General features: G+C 34.5%; 1 protein-coding gene across 4 annotated transcripts in view; it reads left to right on the top strand.

Moving 5' to 3' along the window:
- The window catches only part of ASCC3 (activating signal cointegrator 1 complex subunit 3), a 413,165-nt gene that overhangs the window by 248,020 nt on the left and 141,996 nt on the right, over window positions 1-23,149 (top strand). For all 4 annotated transcript variants that reach the window (XM_049897967.1, XM_049897961.1, XM_049897954.1 and 1 more), the window contains 7 exons: window positions 3,890-4,081; window positions 4,397-4,621; window positions 11,430-11,549; window positions 14,340-14,504; window positions 17,505-17,591; window positions 18,443-18,619; window positions 21,813-22,038. In XM_049897967.1, the coding sequence (XP_049753924.1) occupies window positions 3,890-4,081; window positions 4,397-4,621; window positions 11,430-11,549; window positions 14,340-14,504; window positions 17,505-17,591; window positions 18,443-18,619; window positions 21,813-22,038 (1,192 nt within the window). The remainder of the gene's footprint in view (window positions 1-3,889; window positions 4,082-4,396; window positions 4,622-11,429; window positions 11,550-14,339; window positions 14,505-17,504; window positions 17,592-18,442; window positions 18,620-21,812; window positions 22,039-23,149) is intronic.

Raw genomic sequence — 23,149 nt, 5'->3', positions numbered from 1 at the left:
CTTTAAGAAGATTGACAGAGGGAGGTATTCACCAACTAGATAGTAGACAAGAATTATTTTAGGTGAAGGGAAGGACGACACACAATATAGGGGAAATCAGTACAACTGAACTAAACCAAAAGCTAAGAAGTTTCCTGAATACAACCAAACACTTCAGGGGTCAGTAGCAGGGGCAGGGGTCTGGGGACCATGGTTTCAGGTGACATCTAGGTAAATTGGCATAACAAAGTATTAAGAAAACGTTTTGCATCCCACTTTGGTGAGTGGCATCTAGGGTCTTAAAAGCTAGCAAGCGGCCATCTAAGATGCATCAATTGGTCTCAACCCACATGGAGCAAAGGAGAATGAAGAACACCAAAGATACAAGGAAAATATAAGCCCAAGAGACAGAAAGGGCCACATAAACAGAGACTCTTGTCAGCCTGAGACTGGAAAAACTAGATGGTGCTGAGCTACCACTAATGACTGCCCTGACAGGGAACACAACGGAGAATCCCGGATGGTGCAGGAGAGTAGTGAGATGCAGATCTCAAATTCTAGTAAAAAGACCAGATTTAATGGTCTGACTGAGACTGGAGGGACCCCAGAAGACTTGGCCCCTGCACTCTCTGTTAGCCTAAAACGAAAACCATTCCTGGAGCCAAGTCTTCAGACAAAGATTAGACTGGACTATAAGACATAAAATGATACTGGTGAGGAGTGTGCTTCTTAGCTCAAGTAGTCACATGAGATTTTGTGGGCAGTTTTTTCTTGTCTGGAGGGGAGATGAGAAGGCAGAAGAGGACAGGAGCTGGTTGAATGGACATGGGAAATACAGGGGTGGAGAGAAGGAGTATACTGTCACATTGTAGGGAGAGCAACTAGGGTCAATAACAATGTGTGTATAAGTTTTTGTATGAGAAAGTGACTTGAGTTGTAAACTTTCACTTAAAGCACAATGAAAAAAAGATTGACAGTAAAAATAGCTCGTCTGAAAAACAAAAAATGAGGCAATATGACTGAGAATGTAGGATGATTTCTGACAGGCCAACCATACTGCACAAAGGTAGGATAACAATATTATCCCCACACACACTTAAAACTTGAAGAAGGCAGTCTTTTTCATCTATACTGCTTGTGTTCTGCTTGGGACACTAAAAGGCTCAGGATATGTAAACTGCTATTTACCTGGCTGGCCACTAGATGGTGGGGTTTGTTAATGTATTAAACCATTTTATACTTGAAGCAGGTTTCATGCAGTACTGTTTTCTTAGATCAACTTTTAATTATTAGAAGTTTACATTTTTAAGGGACCTTATAATCAATATGACAATGTCTGGACTAGAACCCCAATCTCTTAAAACCCCACTCCCTGCCAATGTTGTTCTCTTTATGTAAGAACTGGAAAACTTTCCAGAAGAAACTATTAAAATGTTGGTAGTGAAATTGGGTTTCTGGGAGTGAAATTTTTAGAGCATTAGCAAATAAACACATGTTGTGATGCCCAGACAGATGCTTTGACTATATAAACACTACTTTTGTATTGATCTAAAGTCTAATTTTGCAGAAAACTTCCCCCCATTTTATAGTATATTGTCCGTGACTTTTGTAAGTTCCTCTGCTCTAGCACCTTTACAAATTGTAGATAAGTGGTCTGAGCTCAGACCAGGCCAAAGAACAGACACCAAAAGTGAAGTTAGTATATTCAGGCCAGGTATAAAGTTGAGGAGCTAAGACAGGTGTTCCATGGCTTCCCATCAAAGTCCACCAGGAGGACACCTGTAGGTGAACAAAGTTGGGCTTATTGACTCATTGCATGAGGGTGAGTTCCCACTATGGGGAGCCATGGGGAATCCCAGTAAGAGGGCATTAGAAAGAACTTATTATGGGATTGGGGCTTGAATTATGTAATTTTTGGTACAGGGTTTAGAGAAACAAGGCTTTACTCTAGTTAGGATGTTGTCAGGAAGTGGAAATTATTTTATGATTGTGTATCTTAATAATTCTTATCTACAGAGTGAGGTGAAAGCTGTGATTGGTAAAGAAGAAATTCACTCATGTTAGCAAGGATGGGGGATGTTTGGTCATTTTATGGCTTGGACAATGTTCATGTTTTATCTGTGTTCATACATGATTACAAAGTAGTCTTGTTTTTTTCTTGCTGCATCATGGTCACAGAGGGCCGTGTCTGATGATAGTGTCTTGTGCAATGATTTATACTTGACAGGAGAACACTAAGGTGGAGCTGTGAGTGCTAGACCAGCTCCTAGCAACACCAGGGCATAGCTGATAGTTCAGACAAGCTCCTGGCTGTCAGGGGCTGCTGTCTCTTTTTCACAGGAAAAGTGAAACGTTCAGGCTATACAGTGTGATGCCAGGCTTGTGATCCTAAAGGACTGGCACTGGTTGCAGTGAGGATACTCTATTAGGCACCTAGTTTGTTAAATGAAGAGTTGAATGGATGGATGAAAAAGACTATCATACACCCAGTCAGGGTATCTAACATGTTACCTTACAGTGATTGGTTTTAAAAATAAGTCTATAAGAAAACACTGCATACTGAAACAGACAAAAACAACTTGTATTTATGTAAAGCACATATGAAAGTAGAATATAACGTGATCTTGTACCAAATGCATGATCAAAATAGTAAGCCATCACAAAGTAAAGGAATTTGGTCTTAAACTGAGGAAGCATAAAGAAGCTGATGAATATGGATTAATAAATAAGAAAAAGGACATTCTAAGTAGAAGGATCAGTCAGGACGCGGAAGGCAGAAGGAGAAAGCATGCCACAAGTTCACTGAGATATGGTTTGGTGGATGCCCTACTGAAAAGTGACGAGAAATAAATATTTCAGAATATTTAAAGAATAAAAGTTACATGTTAATGGCTCATCTTAAAGTATCCAGTTTTTACTTGCTTATTCAGTTTTTCTTCTGTCTGTATCCTGTAACTGACTTTCTGCGTATCTTTGTTTCCTTCTTTCAAGATCCATCATTGTAACATTATATTCACTGCCTTGCCTAGGCCTTCATCTCCCTTACCCCTTTCTACTTTGTCACACTCTCCTGACAAAAACCCAGCAGATTAAGGACAACCCTCTGCCTACACCACACCTGCACCTGAGCAGCTCAGTATCAGCAGAGGAAAATACTACCCTGCTAATCTTTAATTTGTAATCACAACCTGTGAGTTGGCTTAAGAAGAAATGGAGAGAGAGAGAGAGAGAGTGTGTGTGTGTGTGTGTGTGTGTGTGTGTTTGCGGGGGAGAGGATGATAAAAAAAGACGCCTAATAAACTGACAGTTCAGCAAAAACACGAGGAGGTAAGAGCATGAACCATGTGGATATGAGGGGGGCAGTCTTCCGGGCAGTGAGTCTGGAACAGAATTCATAAAGACCCTGAGATAAGTGTAGATTTGGCAGTAAAGGGACATAGAAAAAAGCAGACCATTTGTGGCTGGTGTGCGTAAGTGAGATTAGGGGATGAGATTGATTTTTGTTGGGTTTTGCATTGTAAGGACTCTGACCTTTACTCTGAATGAGTTGAGAACCACAGAGCTAAATGCTTATTTTTAATACTTTTGGAAGGATGAGAGAGAGGCAGTACCGATTGCTACACTGATTGCTTGTAAGATGGAGACACCTGGGTGGAAGAGAAACTTGCTTTTTGCTTTATTCTATTTGCATTTTGTGTCATGTTCAAGTAATTACCTATTTTTTAAGATAGATAAAATATAATTTTAAATTTTTTTATGAAGCGTAATATACTTAGTTTTAGTAATCCCTTAAGATGCTTAAAAATGATTTCGTTCTTTGATAACTCACTCAACAGCAGTGCTAAATAACAATTGATTTTAATGCTAAGTAATAATTATTCTTTAATGTTTTATTAATAACCTATTCTAGGTGCAAAGGTCCAGAAATAAGCAAGTACGAGAATTATTCGCAGATGGTTTTAGTATTCATCATGCAGGAATGCTTCGGCAGGACAGAAATTTGGTTGAAAATTTGTTTTCTAATGGGCATATCAAAGTCCTAGTCTGTACCGCTACCTTAGCCTGGGGTGTCAATCTTCCCGCTCATGCTGTTGTTATTAAGGTAAGAGCTTACCTTCCTTTGCACATGGATTTGTGTGTGTGTCTTAAAACAAACCCGCGGATTGATTTAGTCAGAAAAATGTTGTGATTCGGCTGTTTCATTGACTTTGAATGTTATTTATGTAAGGTCAGAATTATTTTCTCCGATAAGAATCTAGTTCGTATTGGGCACATTTAACTACATCACAGATGATGAAAGGATTAGTTAGAGTATACTTTTGAAATCTTGCCTTATTTGCCCAATTTCAGTATTTGGCTCATCAGGATTATATTTGTGTGTGTTTATGTTAATTTATGTTAACTTTTCCTCACCTAGGGAACACAAGTATATGCTGCAAAAAGAGGCTCCTATGTTGACCTTGGAATTTTAGATGTCATGCAGATATTTGGTCGAGCAGGAAGACCACAATTTGACAAATTTGGGGAAGGAATCATCATAACAACGCATGATAAACTCAGCCATTACCTCACTCTGCTCACTCAACAAAACCCGATCGAGAGTCAGTTTCTAGAAAGCCTCGCAGATAACTTAAATGCAGAGGTAAGAGCTAATGAGTAAAAGGTTGAATAGAATCATCAGCTATGCAAGAGTGACCCAGTAAAATAAGGATTAAGTTGATTGCTATTTTGTAGTATTTAGTAATACAGCTTATACCGTACACAGTCATAACACAGAACATGCTGAGGAGTAATATTGTTTAATTCAAAGAAGTGAAAAATGCAGGTGATAACTGGTAAGAGCATTATCAAGAGAGTGCACTTTTAAACTATGAGGTTTTGTTATGGGACAGAATTCTAACAAAAGAACTCTATACAAAGTAAAAAACAAAACAAACTTTTTGTACAACGGAAATAGCAATAACAACAGTTAGCACTTGTGTTGCGCTTTATAAAGATTTTTAAAATGAAGTATCGTATGAAGATTTTTATATGGTTTATAAAGCACTTTTATCTTTATTAGGCCATTTGGTTAACTTTATTATACAAAATATGATTGTTTAAATTGAGGTAGAGTATGATAATTTATTATATGTATGTATACTTTATGTTGAGACTTAATACCAGACTCTGGAAGCCTGCTTAACTGTTAGTCTTAATTGGAAACGAGGTTGAATGCTCTTATAATTTACAGTGTACATGTCAAACATTCAGATGAGGTTTCACTATGATATGTTTAATTATTGTTCTGGTACTCAACATTTTCCTGCTTAGTGTCCTTTCTTGCTTCTATGCTTGACTCAAATGATTTTTTTTTTGGTGGTAACAAAATATTTTCCACTTCAACATTCTTCATCTGTACAATGCAATGACATTCATTGTGGTCATGTTAAATATTAAGCAAATAAATGAAATCAATGAAATATTATTTATTGCATACACGTCCTATATCAGGTACTTCTTAAACAGCTTATAGAAGTTTCACTTACATTCTAAAATGGGCATTTATATTATTTACAAGTCTTTTTGGAGGGTGAGAAACACACTCACACAGTCCCCTATGTTAAGTAGCATGTAGTTCACAGGGGGAGAAAAAGGCACCAAAACATGGTACAATAATGTTAGAAAGAAAGTGATAAGTTCTATAGAAGGCACCCAAATAAAGGACTGCTAGAATTCAGAGGAAGGAGAAAATACTTTTGGCAGCAGACTATCAGAAAAGGCTTCACTCATGAAGGAGGTAAAATTTGGTCTAGGTTCTGAAGGATAGATAAGTTTTGGAAGGTATGGTTAGAAGTTAGAAAAAAGGCATGAGAGACACTGAATTCTGTTAGGAAAATTACAAGAAAATTAAAAAGATTAGAAAATAAGTGTTGACTCCAAAGAAAATATTATAGTTCAATTTCAGTCCTCATTGCCTACTCTTATTTAATAGCTTAAATAATTAGGTCTTGGGGTTCCTTAAAAAATTAAATGCAGAATTACCACATAATACAGCAATTCCATTTCTAGGTATATACCTGAAAGAATTGAAAACAGGAACGCAAAGAAGTATTTTTCCACCAGTGTTCATAGAAGCATTATTCTCAGTAGTCAACAGGTGGAAGCAACTCAGTATTCATCAACAGATAAATAGATAAACAAAATGGAATATATACGTACAATGGAATATTATTCAGCCATAAAAAGGAATGAGTATTAAACAGCCATTAAGGAGCATGTCTGATACATGATACAGCATGGATGAATCTTGAAAACATTATGCTAGTGAAATAATTCAGACATAAAAGGGCAAATATTGTGTGATCCCACTTCTATGAAATATCCTAGAATAAAAAAATTCATAGAGACAGAAAGTAGATTAGAGGTTACCAGAGGCCAGGGGGAAAGGGAATTGGGGGGTTATTGCTTAATGGGTACAGAGTTTTTATTTGAGGTGATGAAAGGATTTTAGAAAAAGGCAGTGCTGATTATTGCACAACATTGTGAATATAATTAATGCTACTGAATTGTACACTTAAAAATGGTTAAAATGTCATTTTATGTTAATATATATTTTACCACAATTTAAAAAATAATTAGGCCTTGAGTCTTGGATCAACAGTATCAATAACGGAATAAAATTTATCACTAAAAAGTAATAATGGACTCAGTTCTTTATAAATGCCTGAGACTGTGCTGCGTACTTCATGTACATTCTCTCATTCTCTCAGTGTTTGCTAAGTAGATAATTGTTATCCTCAGAGAGATAGGTAACTTACCCAAGATCACTCTGCTGTTAGTTTTTAGACTTTGTATCAGTCTTCCTGCTCTGCTGTTATTTCAATCCTCATTGCCTACTCTTATTGCATAGCTTTATGCAATATAGTATTTAAACTCAGGTCTATTTAACTCCAAACCTATTCTTTTCGTTATAGCTTAATTCCTGTTAACCTTATATAAAATGTACTAAGTTACAAATGAATATATTTCCCTACATTAATACTTAGCATATGCCTTCATCTAATACCAGGACCAAATCAGACGAGATGAAGGCATGTTCAGGGTGATATGGCTGTAGACAATACCAGGACCAAATCAGTGTCTACCATGGTAGAAATAATTTTTCTGACTTAACAGTGAAAAACAAGGTTTTTGTATGCAGTTTTTCAAGTAAACCCAGAATTAATGTCTTTGACAGCTTTTTGTAAGTGGTAAGGTAAACGTAAGATGGTGATATTATTATGCAGAATACACAAAGTGAGTAAAATACCACCTCAGGAAACTTTGTCTTACCTGTTGCCGTGGAGTCGACTCTGATTCACAGTGAAGCTATGGACTCTTTTTTTTAGGGACTATAAAATATCCTCATTGAAACGTTTTGATCAAGCCTGAGAAATTAAAAATAAATTGTGGTCCACAGGTTCATTTCATATTCATTAAGAGCTTATTAGTTTTGTCATTTTCAGAAATGTCAAGCAACTATAAGCATATCCAAATTCTGTTTAGTGACATAAATGGCATTCCTATAATGAAACATATACCTTGCAATTTTTAGCTAATATAGTGAAGTACAGCCATTGCTAAAATTTCTGTCTCATATTTTGGGCTACTGGAATAGTCACCTTTAAAAGTAAAAAATTTTTAAGAAAACCAACTCCCTTAAATTATAAAAAAAAAAAAAAAAAAATTATAGATGATATGAAATTAAATTTGGCAATTTGTGGAAATCAAGTGTGAAATTAGTTTATAAAATGAATGTATGTTGTGTTCTCAAGGTAATGGGTTTTTAGGTCTTTAGACTCCCCAACACTTTGCACGACTGTACATTGGCAGTGATTGGTATAAAGGTAATGTTAGATTAGAAGTGTTGGCCTCCTTTAATGTTTTTCATAGCATGAATATCAATTCTGGCTAGTAGTTTAGAAGCAGAGAAATGATTATAGTAAGCAATCATTTTAATGCAAACATTTTATGAGGCCTCTTTGCAAAAAAAAAAAAAAAAATTTTTTTTTTCTTTGCAAATAGATACCTAATGGGACTGACTTTTTCGTGATGCTAACGCTGAAAGGATACAAGTTCTATCCCTATTTAAAAAAAAAAAAAAGTTGTCATTGAGGCAATTCTGATTCATGGCCACCCCATGTGTTTCAGAGTAGAACTGCTTTTCAATGGCTGTGATCTTTTGAAAGTAGATTACCAGGGCTTTCTTTTGACGCACCTCTGGGTGGATTTGAACCACCAACCTTTCAGTTAGTAGCCAAGCACTTAACAATTTGCACTACCCAGGGACTCCCTATATAAAGACATTTAAGTTTGCACTGCAATAAACCCTACAGCATGTTTGAAGCTTACATTAAAATCTATTCAGCAGACATTAGTGTCAGTCCCCCAGTAGTTCGTACTTTAAAATTATATTATTCTTTCTATAATCTTATATGCATTTTTTATATGGAGTTCCTCCAACATAGTCCAAACCCTTTGTCCTTAGATTTAAGGCCTCTTCAGTCTGACCAATCTTTCCTGTTTTTGCTCTGGTTATCCTCCAGTACAAGTCTTCTGCCCAAGAGAGGCTATTACTGTACTCACTTCACCTGTAAAATCCCAATTTCCCATTTATGAAATAGGGATAATCTCACTGAATTGTTAAAAAATTAACAAACGTCTATGCCAAGTTAGTAGTCTTACTGTTACCTGATAGTCTCTTTTTTTATAAGGTTTCAACCAGTTTAAAACAGGCAATGAAGATAACCTTAAAGATTAAATTTTAAATAAATAAATTAGATATGAGGTGATACTTTGAGTCTTATTTCTAAATTACCAAATTTGGCAGTTTCTCCCTCCCTCCTTTGTTTAACAGAGCACAAAGTTGTATATACTAATACTGCTTTTATTAGTTTTACAAGTTAGATGTTTTTCTTTAAAAGCATTTTTGAATACTTACATGTTAGGCACTGTGGGCAGTGGTTTCACATCTGTCATCTTAATTAGTTACATGTGTCTACATGTGTTCCCCTTCATTGGATAGAGAACCACAGGCTATGCTCTATTTGTCACTATGTCCACTGTGCTTTACATAGTACAGTCTTGCTACTGATTTAGTATATGAGTATTGAGGTGAATGAATAAATTTTAAAGAGATACTATGGAAAATATTTGCTCCATAAAAGGTACCTGTACTATGTGGCTGCTAAATCAAACCAAACCCATTGGTATTGAGTCAATTCTGACTCGCAGCGACCCTATAGGACAGAGTAGAACTGCCCCATAGAGTTTCCAAGGAGCACTTGGTGGATCTGAACTGCCAAACCTTTTGGTTAGCAGCCGTAGCTCTTAACTACTATGCCACCAGGGTTTCCACTGAGCCACTAGGTGAAAAAGGGTGATGGCAAATATTTACAAGTAAATTTTTATTTTTGTCACTAGGTGGCATTCAAGGGCCATCTTCTAAATATGATATAACATCATAAATTTACACTTTTTTTTTGAGTAGTCTCTTCCTTTTTAATGAATGTTTAGAAAACTTGCATTACTTTATTCTATCTTCCTCCTTTCCCTTTCTTTTAATCTTATTAATAATAAAAAAAAAAACCATTGCCGTCAAGTCGATTCCAACTCATAGCAACCCTATAGACAGAGTAGAACTGCCCCATAGAGTTTCCAAGGATTGTAATTATTAATGTTAATTTACTGAGTCTTGTTTTGAAAAAGATAGTAGCAAGCTTATGTTGTCCTTTATTAAATTCTCTACTCTTAGGAGTTGTGTGATATTTTAAAATACAGGTCATAGAGTTAACACAATTTTGGCTGTTAAATAGTAGAATCATAAATGGGAGAGACTATCAGTTTTTTAACAATTTCATCAAAGCAGTGTCCTTTACCTAAGCACTCTAGAAAATGTTTAACTGTCCTACTTGTAAATATTTAAGAATTGTTGCACAGCTCTCTTATTTACTCAGTTTCAGTTCTTGCTGCTTTCATTTTATGAAAAGCCTTACCTATGTCGTGGGTGGTTTAGTATTTGCAAATAAGTTAGTATAAATTTAAAAGTAGAATCTGCCCCATCATATTCTCCCTTTTGATCATTTCTCTGTTTAATGACAAATAGTATAATATAGTAGTATAATAAAAATTATATATTTCTATATCTCATCTTCAAGGAAGGACAGCTAACTATCCATATATTTATTTCACAGGGTCAGTTATACAGAATTAAAAATTATAGGAATTAAAGCAAAACATGAAGGTTTTTATTTTCTTTAATATTCAGTACTAAGATGAGAGGTCTTTTTTTTTCCCTTCTCTTAAAATTTAGTAATTTAGGTAGGGATCATTTCATCTCCTTTAATTATTAAGAGGTTAAAGTTTTTTTCATGTAAAGGCTCAGGAAAAAAATATATAACTATGAAGTTTTACAACTTGGATGAATTTTTTTAATTAAATGAACACTTTAAGTAAATGAAAAATGACTTACAGATTCATTAGCTAAGGAAATATATAAGCCAAAGTCTTTCATTGAAATTGTGTGTTAAAATCATTGTCTAGTAATTCCTTTCTCTTTATTACACAGCTCTTATGTTTTTAAATTAACATTTGATTTCATTAAATTAACATATTGCAAAGTTACCTTAAAAATGCTATATTAAAATCTTATTCCTTTTCAGACTATAAACTAAAGAATAATCCTGTGCTTATTATGATTAAAATGTATAAATATCTATTTTTTAATGGGTTATTTTACATTTACCAGTTAAAAATAAAAACCAACCCCTGTTCTTGTCATATTTTTTTAGAAGTATATGTATGATTAATATGTATAAGTTCCAATAAAATCTACTTCATTTTCATGTATTAATTATTGAATTCTCCATTACATTCATATTGTATGTTTAGGCTAGCAATCCTGCAAATTGGTATCTTTAGAAGTAAAAGTTAACGTTTTGTCCTCTGTGGTTTTGGTGGTAACAGTGCACAGAACCAAGATAAAGAAGGATATAATTAGCAATATTATGTTGTTTTGATTTGGTGTACTTACATTTATAATTTTCAGTATTGTGTTCAAGTAACAGGAAACCCAACAAAATGGAAACACAAAAGGAAAAAAAAATACCAAAATGAATACCAAAAATGTCCTTAGTACTATGTAGAATTAAACTCCATTTGTGGAGACATCGTCAAGTGAAGGTAAATTCACTGGCATAGTTGAGTAAGTTCAGTTTTAGAAGATGGCATTTCTAATGTGCTGTTCTCAACTGCATGAGGCAGGGCTGATTTTTAATTAATTGGAAAAGTGTCCAGTAATCATGCTTACCTTCTTTTAAATACAGTATAATGATGTATTTTTATAACTTCTGACAAAACCATCTTCGATGTCATGTTTGTGTTCAACTTTAATGCATTACTTTAATTTTTGTTGTATTCTTGTTTTGCAGATTGCTCTGGGAACAGTTACTAATGTGGAAGAAGCAGTGAAGTGGATAAGTTATACTTATCTTTATGTACGGATGAGAGCAAATCCATTATTATATGGCATCAGTTACAAGGGTTATCAGGTAGAAAACTCATTTATTTAAAAAACAAAACAGAAAAGCCCAAACCTTCTTTTTAGTCCCGTAATCCTTCCATGATATGAGGGGTAAATACTTCTTACTCCTTCCACATCCGAAAAGAGTTATGTACCTGGAAATAAAAATAAAGAGCTTTAATCTTTTCAAAAAATACTATAGGAGAATTAAATTTGCCCTCTGTAAATTATCTTGTTTTATTTAAATCTCTTTTCCCACTGATACTAATAGTAAATCTTTATACTATTATTACCAATTTGTTATTCAGGTATATTTTTACTTAATATTTTCCTGTGATTTTTTTAGACTCTGATAAATTTAGTTTATAGAAAAATTAGACATGAGGAAACTAAAAGACACCTGTTAGTAATAGGTTTCTTTTATATACGATGTGCTCCTCTTATCAAGCCTGTCCTAGATGCTATCCATAAATAAAAAGGTAGCATTAGTGAATTATTGCCTTTACCATGCTGCTGGCAGGGATCAGTTCCACAAGTTAGCGTGTGCATAGACTAACAATCAGATGCACGTGGTGGCACTTCTGCCCGTGAACTTCAGAGTTGTGTGGTCCACATGGCTTACAGATCCTGAGATCTTGTCTTTTCTTTAGAACTCTGCTTAATACACCATAAGTGCTTCCTAATTACAGATAAAATTTAGTTGTTGTCTAATGAAAACATTATTTCACCATTGTCATATAGATATTCACTAGTGTTAAGTCAAAGTAAGCAAAATTTAGTTAACTTAGAATTAGAGTTCTCCCCCTTTACTGGTAATTTAGTTTTTATATATATCACAGTCTTTATTTGTTTTTGTTTTTTCCTTTTCCTATGCAGTAGATTTGACCATGGGAATATCGAAGCTTAAGACTTGGGTGGCTGAAGGTGGGGAGGAAAGAAAAAAAAAAAGAAAAGCAGCAGCAGGAACTAGTTTTCAAGCTGTTAATCTGAAATCATTAGGTTTTTATACTTAGATTTGCTCTAGATGGGATTCAGCTTTCTTTCTTCTTCTCATTGATACATCTGCTAAGTCTTCCAATGGATTTCTTCCTTTACTGTAGCAGCCAAATTATTTTCAGTTATAAAATGTTGATGCATTCTAACCTGTAACCTCACACATTTTAAAGAGCATAGCACTAGCTATTCTCATTTCAAATATGAGCTTTGTGACAACAATCAATGACACTATGAAAATACTCTGAAGACGTAAAGAAAAACAAAATAAAACATATTTTCATAGGTTATTTCATCTCAAATCTTGGAACAAGATAAACACACGAATTGATTTCAAAGTACTAAGATAAGGTAGAGATTCAGCAAAAAAGAGGAAGACCCTCGATGAGATGGATTGACAGTGGCTGCAACAGTGTGCTCAAACAGCAATGATTGTGAGGGTGGTGCAGGACCAGGCATTGTTTTGTTCTGTTGTACATAGGATTGTTTGAGTCAGAACCAACTTGATGGCACCTAACAACAACAACAGCAACCAAATTAATATCAGCAGTCATTTTTGTATAATTTTCCAGTATAAAGAGTTTTTTTTTCTTTGAAGATACATAGTTCTTTACAGTTCAGAGAATCTTAATTTTTTTTTTAACTTCCGTTGTTTTCATTTTTTCATGAAATACTTATAGCCACAAAACTCATGTCAACTAACACAGATCAAGTATTTTAACATATTTTTATGGCTTAATAATATGTAATTAGTAAAATATTTTCAGAAGATGAGCTTGGTGTATATAGTATATCACCTCTAACAAATATTTAGCACTTTTTTTATTTGCTGATATAACTTTTGAGTCCATATTACTTTCCTACAGTTGATTTCTCTTTGCCTCGTTTTTTTGATTTTTTAATTTACTCTAACAATATTTATATATTAATAAGCTGTCTTAAAAATCTAAGTTGGGGTAAACAGTGGGAGTACTAATTAATTGGTTCTTAAAATACTTTTAAACTCTCCCCTTTTTTTAAGCTCATATGTCACTTTCTTATTCATGATCGGAGATTGGCCTTCAAGACTTGGCGTATGTGCATACAGAAGTGTACATACAGACAGATAGATAGGTATAGATACAGATGTATACACACATACACACACGTATATCACAGTAACAGAAATATCTGTTAATATATTATGTCAAATGTCATAATTTCTACTTAGAAAACGGCTATGTAATGTAACCTCAAAACTGTTCAAAATTCATTGTTGATTTCATTTTATTCTTTGCCTGTATTTTAATGGGCAAAATGGGTTTCCCATCAGCAGTTATAAAAACTGATAGAATACTAGAACCATAATTTTGAAAGGGTAAGTTTGCATTTATTTTTGTATATCTTAACTCTGAAAGGAGAGGCATCCCAGCTATCATTTTTCCAAATTACTGATGAAGTAGGGATATGATTTGATATTTATGAATCCGTCTATTTTAGTGTGCGAGAGTAAAGACTATGATTTTTTTTCTTGTATTTGATTTCTGAATGTCTTAAAAATTGTAAGACCATATAAAGATTTTAGATTTTAAAATCTTATTGACATCTGAAGATAATATGCAAATTGATATTTTTAATTTTAAAGCTTCCCTTATTTAATGAAATAAATTTTTTTTTAGTTATTTCCTAAATTTGTAAGAATGTACTTCTTTAAATATTGTAATTAAGAACTAGCCTATTCTGACTAAAGCATCAACAGAAATTTTAATTTCCATAAATGTTTATATGTTTGCAAATGATGACTCTCTAAAGAAAATATTTAAGTGTTTATATTTTATTCCTGTAGATGGACCCAACATTAGAAAAACATCGAGAACAACTGGTCATTGAAGTTGGACGAAAGCTAGACGAAGCTCGGATGATTCGTTTTGAGGAGCGAACTGGGTATTTTTTCTCCACTGATCTGGGTAGAACCGCCAGTCACTACTATATTAAATATAACACCATTGAGGTATTGTACTGAATTGAACAAATGCTTTGTTACTAGATGCAAATGCTTTCTAGACTTCAGCATACATTATTAATGCAAAATTTTTAAAAAAACAACTCAGAGAAAAAAATGCATTTAACTTAAATGATTCAACAATACACACTCAGTAAAAGCAAAAAAAAAAAAAAAAAGAGTTTAAATAGTAAGAACCCTCTTGAATAGTAGTTAAGTGCTACGGCTGCTAACCAAAAGCTCGGCAGTTCAAATCCACCAGGTGCTCCTTGAAAACTCTATGGGGCAGTCCTGCTCTGTCCTGTAGGGCCCCTAGGAGTTGGAATCGACTCAACGGCAATGGGTTTTGTTTTGGTTCTTGCCACACTGCTCAATAAGTATATCACAAGCATCAGGTACACCCAGCCCTAAAACAATCAGAGCATGTTGATGAGAATGAGTACCTGAATGATTTTAAGTGGGACTTGATGGTTAAATGATGTCCTTGAATAAAAAGTTGAAGAATTAATTTCAGGCTATGGAGAAACACTGGCTAAACAAGAGTTAGAAGGATGAATAAAATCATCAAGTCAACCTGGTTGTAATATATCGGCAATTTAAGAAATTTTCAAGGACAATCTGACTACATAATTTTAGCTTTGTCTGTTGCCTTTAAATGCAGCCCTTTGTAAGATGGAATGCAACTAAGAATATTTACATTTTTAAAAGTACATGCATGTATTCACACACACATAAGTTCCTACATATGTCGATATATAGGAAAACTTAAGAATGATTTCCTGTGAAGACAAGACTTAAATTTGAAGAGTAGGTAAGGTAGAAGATTAGTTAATGTGGATTTTAACCTTTTATTATTTTATAGGGAGAAAATGTGATTTTTGCCTTAAAATTATTTTTAAATGAAAAAAAGTAATAGAAATTATTAAAATGAGATTTCTTCAAAGAGATGTATCCCCATACCACTATACTTTATGAGATCTAGGTTTTGTACTCATTTATCATGTACTTTAGGTCCTTAGGGAAACCCTGGTGGCATAGTAGTTAAGAGCAATGACTGCTAACCAAAAGGTTGGCAGTTCAGATCCACCACGCACTCCTTGGAAACTCTAAGGGGCAGTTCTACTCTGTCCTTTAGGGTCGCTCTGAGTCAGAGAACATGTGCTAGACCATGGGTGTATATGCGGTGGGACATTGCCCCAACAGCCGTTATATGGTGCATGACTGTACAAATACAAGGCTTATTTGGGAAAAGGAAGGGAAAAGCTAATAAGCACAGGAAGGTGTTTTCCAAAATGTGTTATATGTATAAGCACATGCTGTTGTTAGTTGCCATTGGGTTGATGCCAACTCGCAGCAGCCATGTGTTAAAGAGTAAAAGTGCTCCATAGGGCTTTCTTGGCTGTAACCTTAATGGAAGCAGATTGCCAGGCCTTTTCTTCCTCGGTACCTCTGTCTGGGTTTCAACCACCAACCTTTAGGTTAGCTGTTGAGTGCAAACTGTTTGTGCCATCTAAAGACCTAACCAAAACCAAAAAACCCATTGCCAAGAAAGCCCTATGGAGCACTTCTACTCTTTAACACATGCCCACTGGGGGATGCTCACAGCCTGACTTGGCAGGGAGCTTGCCCCACTGCCCCCTCCACTTGTGGGAACAGGTGCCCCTGCTACTGGGAGGAGTGGTTGCCCAATCCTGCTCTTGAGCATCCAGTGTTGGCAGGCCTTTCAGGGCCCAGCCAGGGCAGGGTGCCGTATCATTGAGACTGCTCCCCTGCTGCCCTGGCCTGCACTTGGAACTGCCACGCTGTGAGGTTCACAGAGCTGTGGGGCTGCACACCGGGCAGGACCCATCTGAGCACTCACCTGAGGCATCTGCAGCAGATGCTGCCCCGGCCGTGCACCGCATGGCAGCCTCTGGGTCCAGGAGCCCACGCCCCACCAACCCAAGTGTTTGCACAATCCCCAAATCACATAGCATCCTGTTTCACAGAGCGTATTGTGGATGTTAAGCAACACTTGACTGTATAGTGCTCTGGATTTTTTCAAAGCCTTTTAACGTGTTTTATCTAACAACTCCTATGAGGTGGTTCCTCAGCCCCCACACGTTTTCCCTAACCCTCCACTGCTTCCATTACTTACTAACATCTATTCATTTTGTCCACTAATTAACCTTTCTCATTTGTCCACTAGGTACTGTGTTGCTGCCAAACTATCTTTGTCTAGTTTTCGGCCAACTTCAAACTATATTCAGAACTCTAGCCTTTCTTTGGCTTTGTCTTTCTTCTGTATTTTGTTGTTGTTTATTTGTTTGTTTTTCATACCCAATTCTCTGATTTTCTGTATGCCTTTGCTAGTAATATTGTGATGTATTTGCCAGGATCCTCAGATTACATATTTTTAGTTTTGCCTTTCTGATTTTTATATGATGTGTGAATAGCCTAAACCAGTAAAAGCAGTTGTGGTAGAATTGATTCCAACTTACGGCAACCTCATGTATGTCAGAGTAAAACTATGCTCCCTAGGATTTTCAATGCCTGATTTTTTTGGAAGTATATCGCTAGGCCTTTCTTCCAAGGCACCTTGAGGTAGACTAAAGCCTCCAACCTTTAGCTTAGTAGCCAAGCAGATTAACCATTTGTACCACCCGGGGACTCCATGACCAGCTTAGAGTTGGTGAGTGGTGCAGATTCCCATACTGGAATTAAGCAAAGACCAGAATGTTATGGTGACCATTTTTATATATCTAATGTTGGTTTTACTAACTGATCTTATTGATATTTTTGCTTCTAAAGGTCTTTTCTAGCTAATTATGTTTTATGGATGTTTTTCAGTCTTACTTTGATAAATTTGATTATGTTTATGAAGCAACAGCTTGGAATAATATGCCACAGATATTATAACTCCATTGTCTAGGGCTCAAATGTTCTTTAAGAACATATGATTTATAGTCATGTTTTTAATTTACAATATTTTATTGAACCTTTTTAATCAAATACAACACTTACTTGTAGACTTTTAATGAACTCTTTGATGCTCACAAAACAGAAGGTGATATCTTTGCCATAGTCTCCAAAGCTGAAGAATTTGATCAGATCAAGGTAAGATTATTTGAAGCTTGAATCAAATGCATGTAACACATAGGCATTCATTTGTGTATAAAAGTTCGTAATTAAGTGTTATTCCTGATAACGGTATGAGGTGCATGGTACCTTACCTTTGAGTATCAGCAGTGTTCTCCATTTATCAACAATATCTGCTATCCTAGATTATGATATTGTGTCATATCTGACATCATACTTTGCCCCAAGTCAAATATTATGTAAATGGATCTTACAGTAATGAGACTATTGGGGAATATAGTTTGCACATTTTGGTTTATTTGCAAAATGAGGTTCACTGAAGAAAATATAAAGAACATGCATGATTCAAACTTAGATGTGAATATTTCTGCACCAATATTATAATTTAATCTTATTAACAGTAAAAACTTTAATACTTTGAATCACAGTACTTCACAGCATTAAGCTATGAATGTGTTATACCATATAAAAATATATGACTGTAATGAATGCATATGAAGATAATTCAAGTTTTCCCTAATCCATTTGGGCAGAGGTTTACTCTGGTCAAATAAAAAATGAAATCTCATCAGTTGAAGGATGTTGAGGTCAGGGATTTAATTTTTGTGGCATATCAAATTTTTGTATGTCAATGGCAACTTTAATGTTGGTGATGAATAATAAAATGTGATTGTATCAGCCTCAAGATAGTTTCATACTGTATTTTATTAGCTACATGTGGAAAACTGCTATTATTTAGCTACATAAAAGGAAAATGTTGAGTTATAACAAATAAAAACTTTCAAAAACTTGGAGTATTCTTTAATGTCTATATGAAACATTTTCATAGATCTGCCCAAATATTTCTATAAAAACATTGATTCTTTCAGGTCAGAGATGAAGAAATAGAGGAGTTAGATGCTTTGTTGAACAATTTCTGTGTACTCTCAGCTCCTGGGGGTGTAGAGAACAGTTATGGAAAGATAAATATCCTGCTTCAAACTTATATCAGCCGAGGAGAACTGGACAGTTTCTCTCTTATATCAGATTCTGCATATGTTGCACAGGTATGAATCTTACTTGTTTCCTATTTTCTATCCCTTGTTTATTTCCAGGGACTTAAGGAATTAGCTCATACTGTGTGGCTTAGTAGTTAAGCATTCAGCTGCTGAACAAAAGGTTGGCAGTTCCAATCTGCCAGCTGCTCCTTGGTAGCCCTGTGCAGCAGCTCTACTCTGTCCTGTAGGGTTGCTGCGAGTCAAAATCGACTCAGCGGCAAAGGTTTAGGTATTTTTTGTTTTTAATCTGCATGTATACTGCAATTGTGACATGCTACCAACTACTTATTTATCTTATAACTGGGTTTGCTTAATTTGCACATCTTTCGTACAACCTCTGATATTAAATCAGGCTTGGGAGTGAGAGTTGGTGATTGTTTTGACTATTTTTTGATGTCGCTATTTTCATTTTAGAGTTTTAAAATATCAAGTATTTTTAAATTCCTCTTGCTTAAGGACAAAATATCTGAATTTTTTTTAATGACGAAGTTAATTTCTTGTGCTTAAAAAGGGCAGTGATGGAAGAATATTTCAAGCAAAAAGAAAATATCATGGAACCTTTGTAGCTTCCTCCAAATTGTTGGAAATATAAACAAATCTTTTTCCCATTAAATAAAGCCTAATAAATATATTTCATACCATATATTCAGGTTTATTTGGCTCTGATGAAAAAGTAACCATTTTCCCCTGTTGTTAATCTTTTACAATTCAGGACTGAAAGAAAAGTGTTTCTTAAACCACAGCTCATTAAATCTATCACTTCTAAAAAATATCATGATATAAAATGCTTTGATATTTATATCCAAGTCCTCATGTGAAGTAGTGCATCATTTTCTGCCCTATTTACCATTCAAATGAAAGGTTTCCCTTCCAGGCATGCTTTTAAAAAATACATTCATTACCTCTTAAGAATATATTTTTATTGTTTTTCATTAAGTAATACCTCCTTTAACCTGAGAAATTAAGGCTTAATTTTATTTGAAAAATGGGAGCTATTCCACTATGTATTTTATGTTTGCAATTTTGTTCAAGGAGTTAATATGAAAAAAGTATGTTTACATTAAATAATTATTAATAGCCTTGATTACTCAGGAGTTTTGAAATAACTGTCAGTATTTTTTTATAACATATTTACAACCATGAACCAAGATGTATAAGTAAACAATTTGAATTAATGCAGTAATTAATCATATAACCAAGAAACCAGGTGATGATTTCGTATGTTATATAATATGAATGTAGTGAAAAACCATCTTTTGTAAATTGGAACATGTGTGTTACTGGCATAGAAAGAGAAATATTGCTTTGCAATATAAAAACTTATGGTTTCTTTGTGATGGGTGCCCAGGGAGTCAACCTCAGAAGATTAAGGATGTACCTCAGAGCATCCCAAATTTTTCTTAAATAGGTTTTATAGATTTATGATCCTTGAATGCGTTAGATAAATTATTCCTGAGTTTTTTTATATTTTAGATTTGAACTATCAGTAGTTCCATAGGCACTTCCTCAGCTCTGGAAAATGACACGCTTCCTTCTATATTTCTCCAACTTTCTTCTGTCAGCCCCCAAAGTAAACCCTTAGCTCAGGTAGCCTAGCATTTTGTAAACAAGCCCATGTTTAGCCTCTCTAACCTGTAAGTGTTAGAGACTTTGATCATTATCCTCACCTAACTATTATCATTCAGGATTAAAATGTTCTATGTTTGTATCTTATCATGCGGGATCTCTTTTTCCATTTCTTTTAGCTGTGAAGAAGTAGGTTCTGAAATATAAAAGTAACATATACTTAAAGACAGTTTGGAAATTAGCCTGGCAGTTTTTATAAACACAGGTGGGAATTATGTGGATAGGTTTAATAATCAAAATGTTCGTTTTGTTTATCATTCGTTAGTCCTTAATAAGACTCGACCTGTCATTCTTAATGGATTTCAGACTGTCCTTCAGATTACTAAGTATAATTTTTGTTCTTAACTTTCTAATACTGAAACAAAATAGTCTAAATTTTCCAAAGACAAACATTTGATAAAAAATGTTAACCAAAGCTCTTGATCCTTAGGTTCATTTTTGACCTCATCATTTTAGGTGGATTTTCAGTTTGTCATTTGAAATCTTTACTGTTTGTCATCTTTTTTTATAATTTGACCAGATTTAACATTGTTCACCTTCAAATACAGATATTATTAGATATTGGAAGGAATCTTTAAGTTGAACCCTGCTGGTGCAGTGGCTAAAGTGCTCAACTGATAGCCAGAAGGTCCATGGTTTGAACCCAACAGCCACTCCATGGGAGGAAGATGTGGCAGTCTGTTTCTATAAAGATTTACAGCCTTGGAAATCTTAAGGGGTAGTTCTACTCTGTCCTATAGCGTTTCTATGAGTTGGAATCTGCTCTACAGCAGTAGTTTCGTTTGGTCTTTAAGTTAATGATTTAACAAAAAAAATCTTCACTAAAACAATCTACAAAATTAATGATAGAGGGAAGGAACCAAAACAAATGGGAACTAACTGTAGAAATGTGAAAAAAAGACTTCATTCATTGTGACTTTCTATATGTTGATTATGTACACTGTTATTAGGGTCTTAGTGTTGAATTCGGAGTCGTTTAGACCTGGCTTTGAATTAATTAATACTCTGATACCAACTACCAAATTATTTACTACTCCATGCTCTAGTATCTTCATCTATAAAATCATGATATCAATACCAATCAGATTTGGTGGGAGCCATTAATATGGGTAGCTGCACTCGTCAGCACTTCCTTTATCATCCTTCTCTTACTAATTTTTCTCCCTGACTAGGTCCCAAAATCTTCCCTATTTGCCCTCTAAATAGCTAAATTTAATCATTACACTCTGTCCCCAGCGCCATCCTCTGCTCTTAACAGCCTTCTAAATATTTTGTGTGCATGCCTCCTGCCTTCCTACTTCATTCCTTTTTAGGGAGTATAAGAGTAGGGTTTCCTAAGAACCTGGAAATAAGGCTACCCTCCCTAAGTTAAATAGGTAATATCCACGAATAAAGGGTGTGATTATTCTTACATAGAAGTAATAATAATTAGGTTCTTGTGAGAATATGTTACCCCAAAATTAAAGGATGAAGCTTGCCTTACACTTCTTTTGAAACTGAGTCTGAATAATAAAATTATCAACAAATTTAAAAGCACATCGAGCCTAACCACCATTTCCCCCTTCTTATTCTTCAGAATGCAGGTAGAATTTTCCGTGCTCTTTTTGAGATTGCTCTGAGGAAACGTTGGCCTGCCATGACCTACAGGCTCCTGAATCTTAGTAAAGTCATCGACAAGAGGCTTTGGTGTTGGGCCAGCCCTTTGAGACAATTTTCAATCTTACCACCACACATTCTTACAAGATTAGAAGAAAAAAATCTTAGTGTGGATAAGCTGAAAGACATGAGGAAAGATGAAATAGGTAAGAAGGAAGCAAAATTATTTGAATGTATTGCTCTGTGCAAATAGATATTTCACTGGATATTAAAGTATTGTGAATTTTCATATTACTAGGGATACATTTCTAACATTTTAAATTAAATTTCTTTTTTATTTATCTGAACTCAAGCAGAGGTCCCTCCAAATTTTATGAAGTTACTTGAGTTAGCAATTAAAATGGAGTTTAGGTTGTCTACCCTTTGAGTATTTTACAGATACATAGAGTTAAATATAAATGAGGAATTATTTAATGAGTTTTATTCTCTATTTTTTAATATTTAATTCATTTCAAAATCTTTTATTATGTATATCAGCAGTATTACAGCAAAAAATAGTGAACATTAAACTCTGCGTATGTGCAGTTTCTAAATGAGCTTCATCGTTGCACAAATATGTATCTTTACATAACATTTGATATTCTGCTTTTTTCACAGAATATTAATAAGTTAATCCTACAGACATTCCCATATATCTTAACATTTTATTAGCTAAATATACAATCCATTAGATAGGTAATATGTCAGCTATGAATAGGATAGACATTAGACATGAAAGGAGTCAGCCTGAAGAGAAATGAGAGAGGAGAATCCTGCTGGCAAAAGGTCCAAAGATGTGAAGAGAGGCTGAGGTAGTTTTTACCCTTGTAGAGGAGGACAAATACCTTTTTTTTTTTTTTTCCTTAAGACAGAATGGAAGAAAGGAAGTATTACTAAAGATAGAGAAATTGGGAGTATTAGCAAGGGAAATTGAGGGTACTCACATTGGGTGACGTGTAAGTATTTTATCAAAATAAGAGAGGCAACTTTAGTTTCAAATATGATTAACATAAGACATAGATTTTTTTACTCTTTAAAAAATTCTATTTTGAAGAACTAAAACATACAGGAACTCTTGGTGCTATGAGATACAATCTATTTTCACTCAGTTGCTCTTCCTAAAGTAGAAAAATGTTTATAGTTAGTCACACTTTTTTGTGCTTTGCTCCTTGGAACTCCCATGTATATCTATATTCAAGAATCTGATCATTTATTAAAATATATATAAGTGGTTAATTTTGTGCCAGACTGACCATATTTTATATTTACATTTTTGGG

Source organism: Elephas maximus, chromosome 1 (genome assembly GCF_024166365.1).
Source record: "Elephas maximus indicus isolate mEleMax1 chromosome 1, mEleMax1 primary haplotype, whole genome shotgun sequence".
In the NCBI taxonomy this organism is placed as follows: domain Eukaryota; kingdom Metazoa; phylum Chordata; class Mammalia; order Proboscidea; family Elephantidae; genus Elephas; species Elephas maximus.
This window is presented reverse-complemented; position numbering and strand designations above follow the sequence as displayed.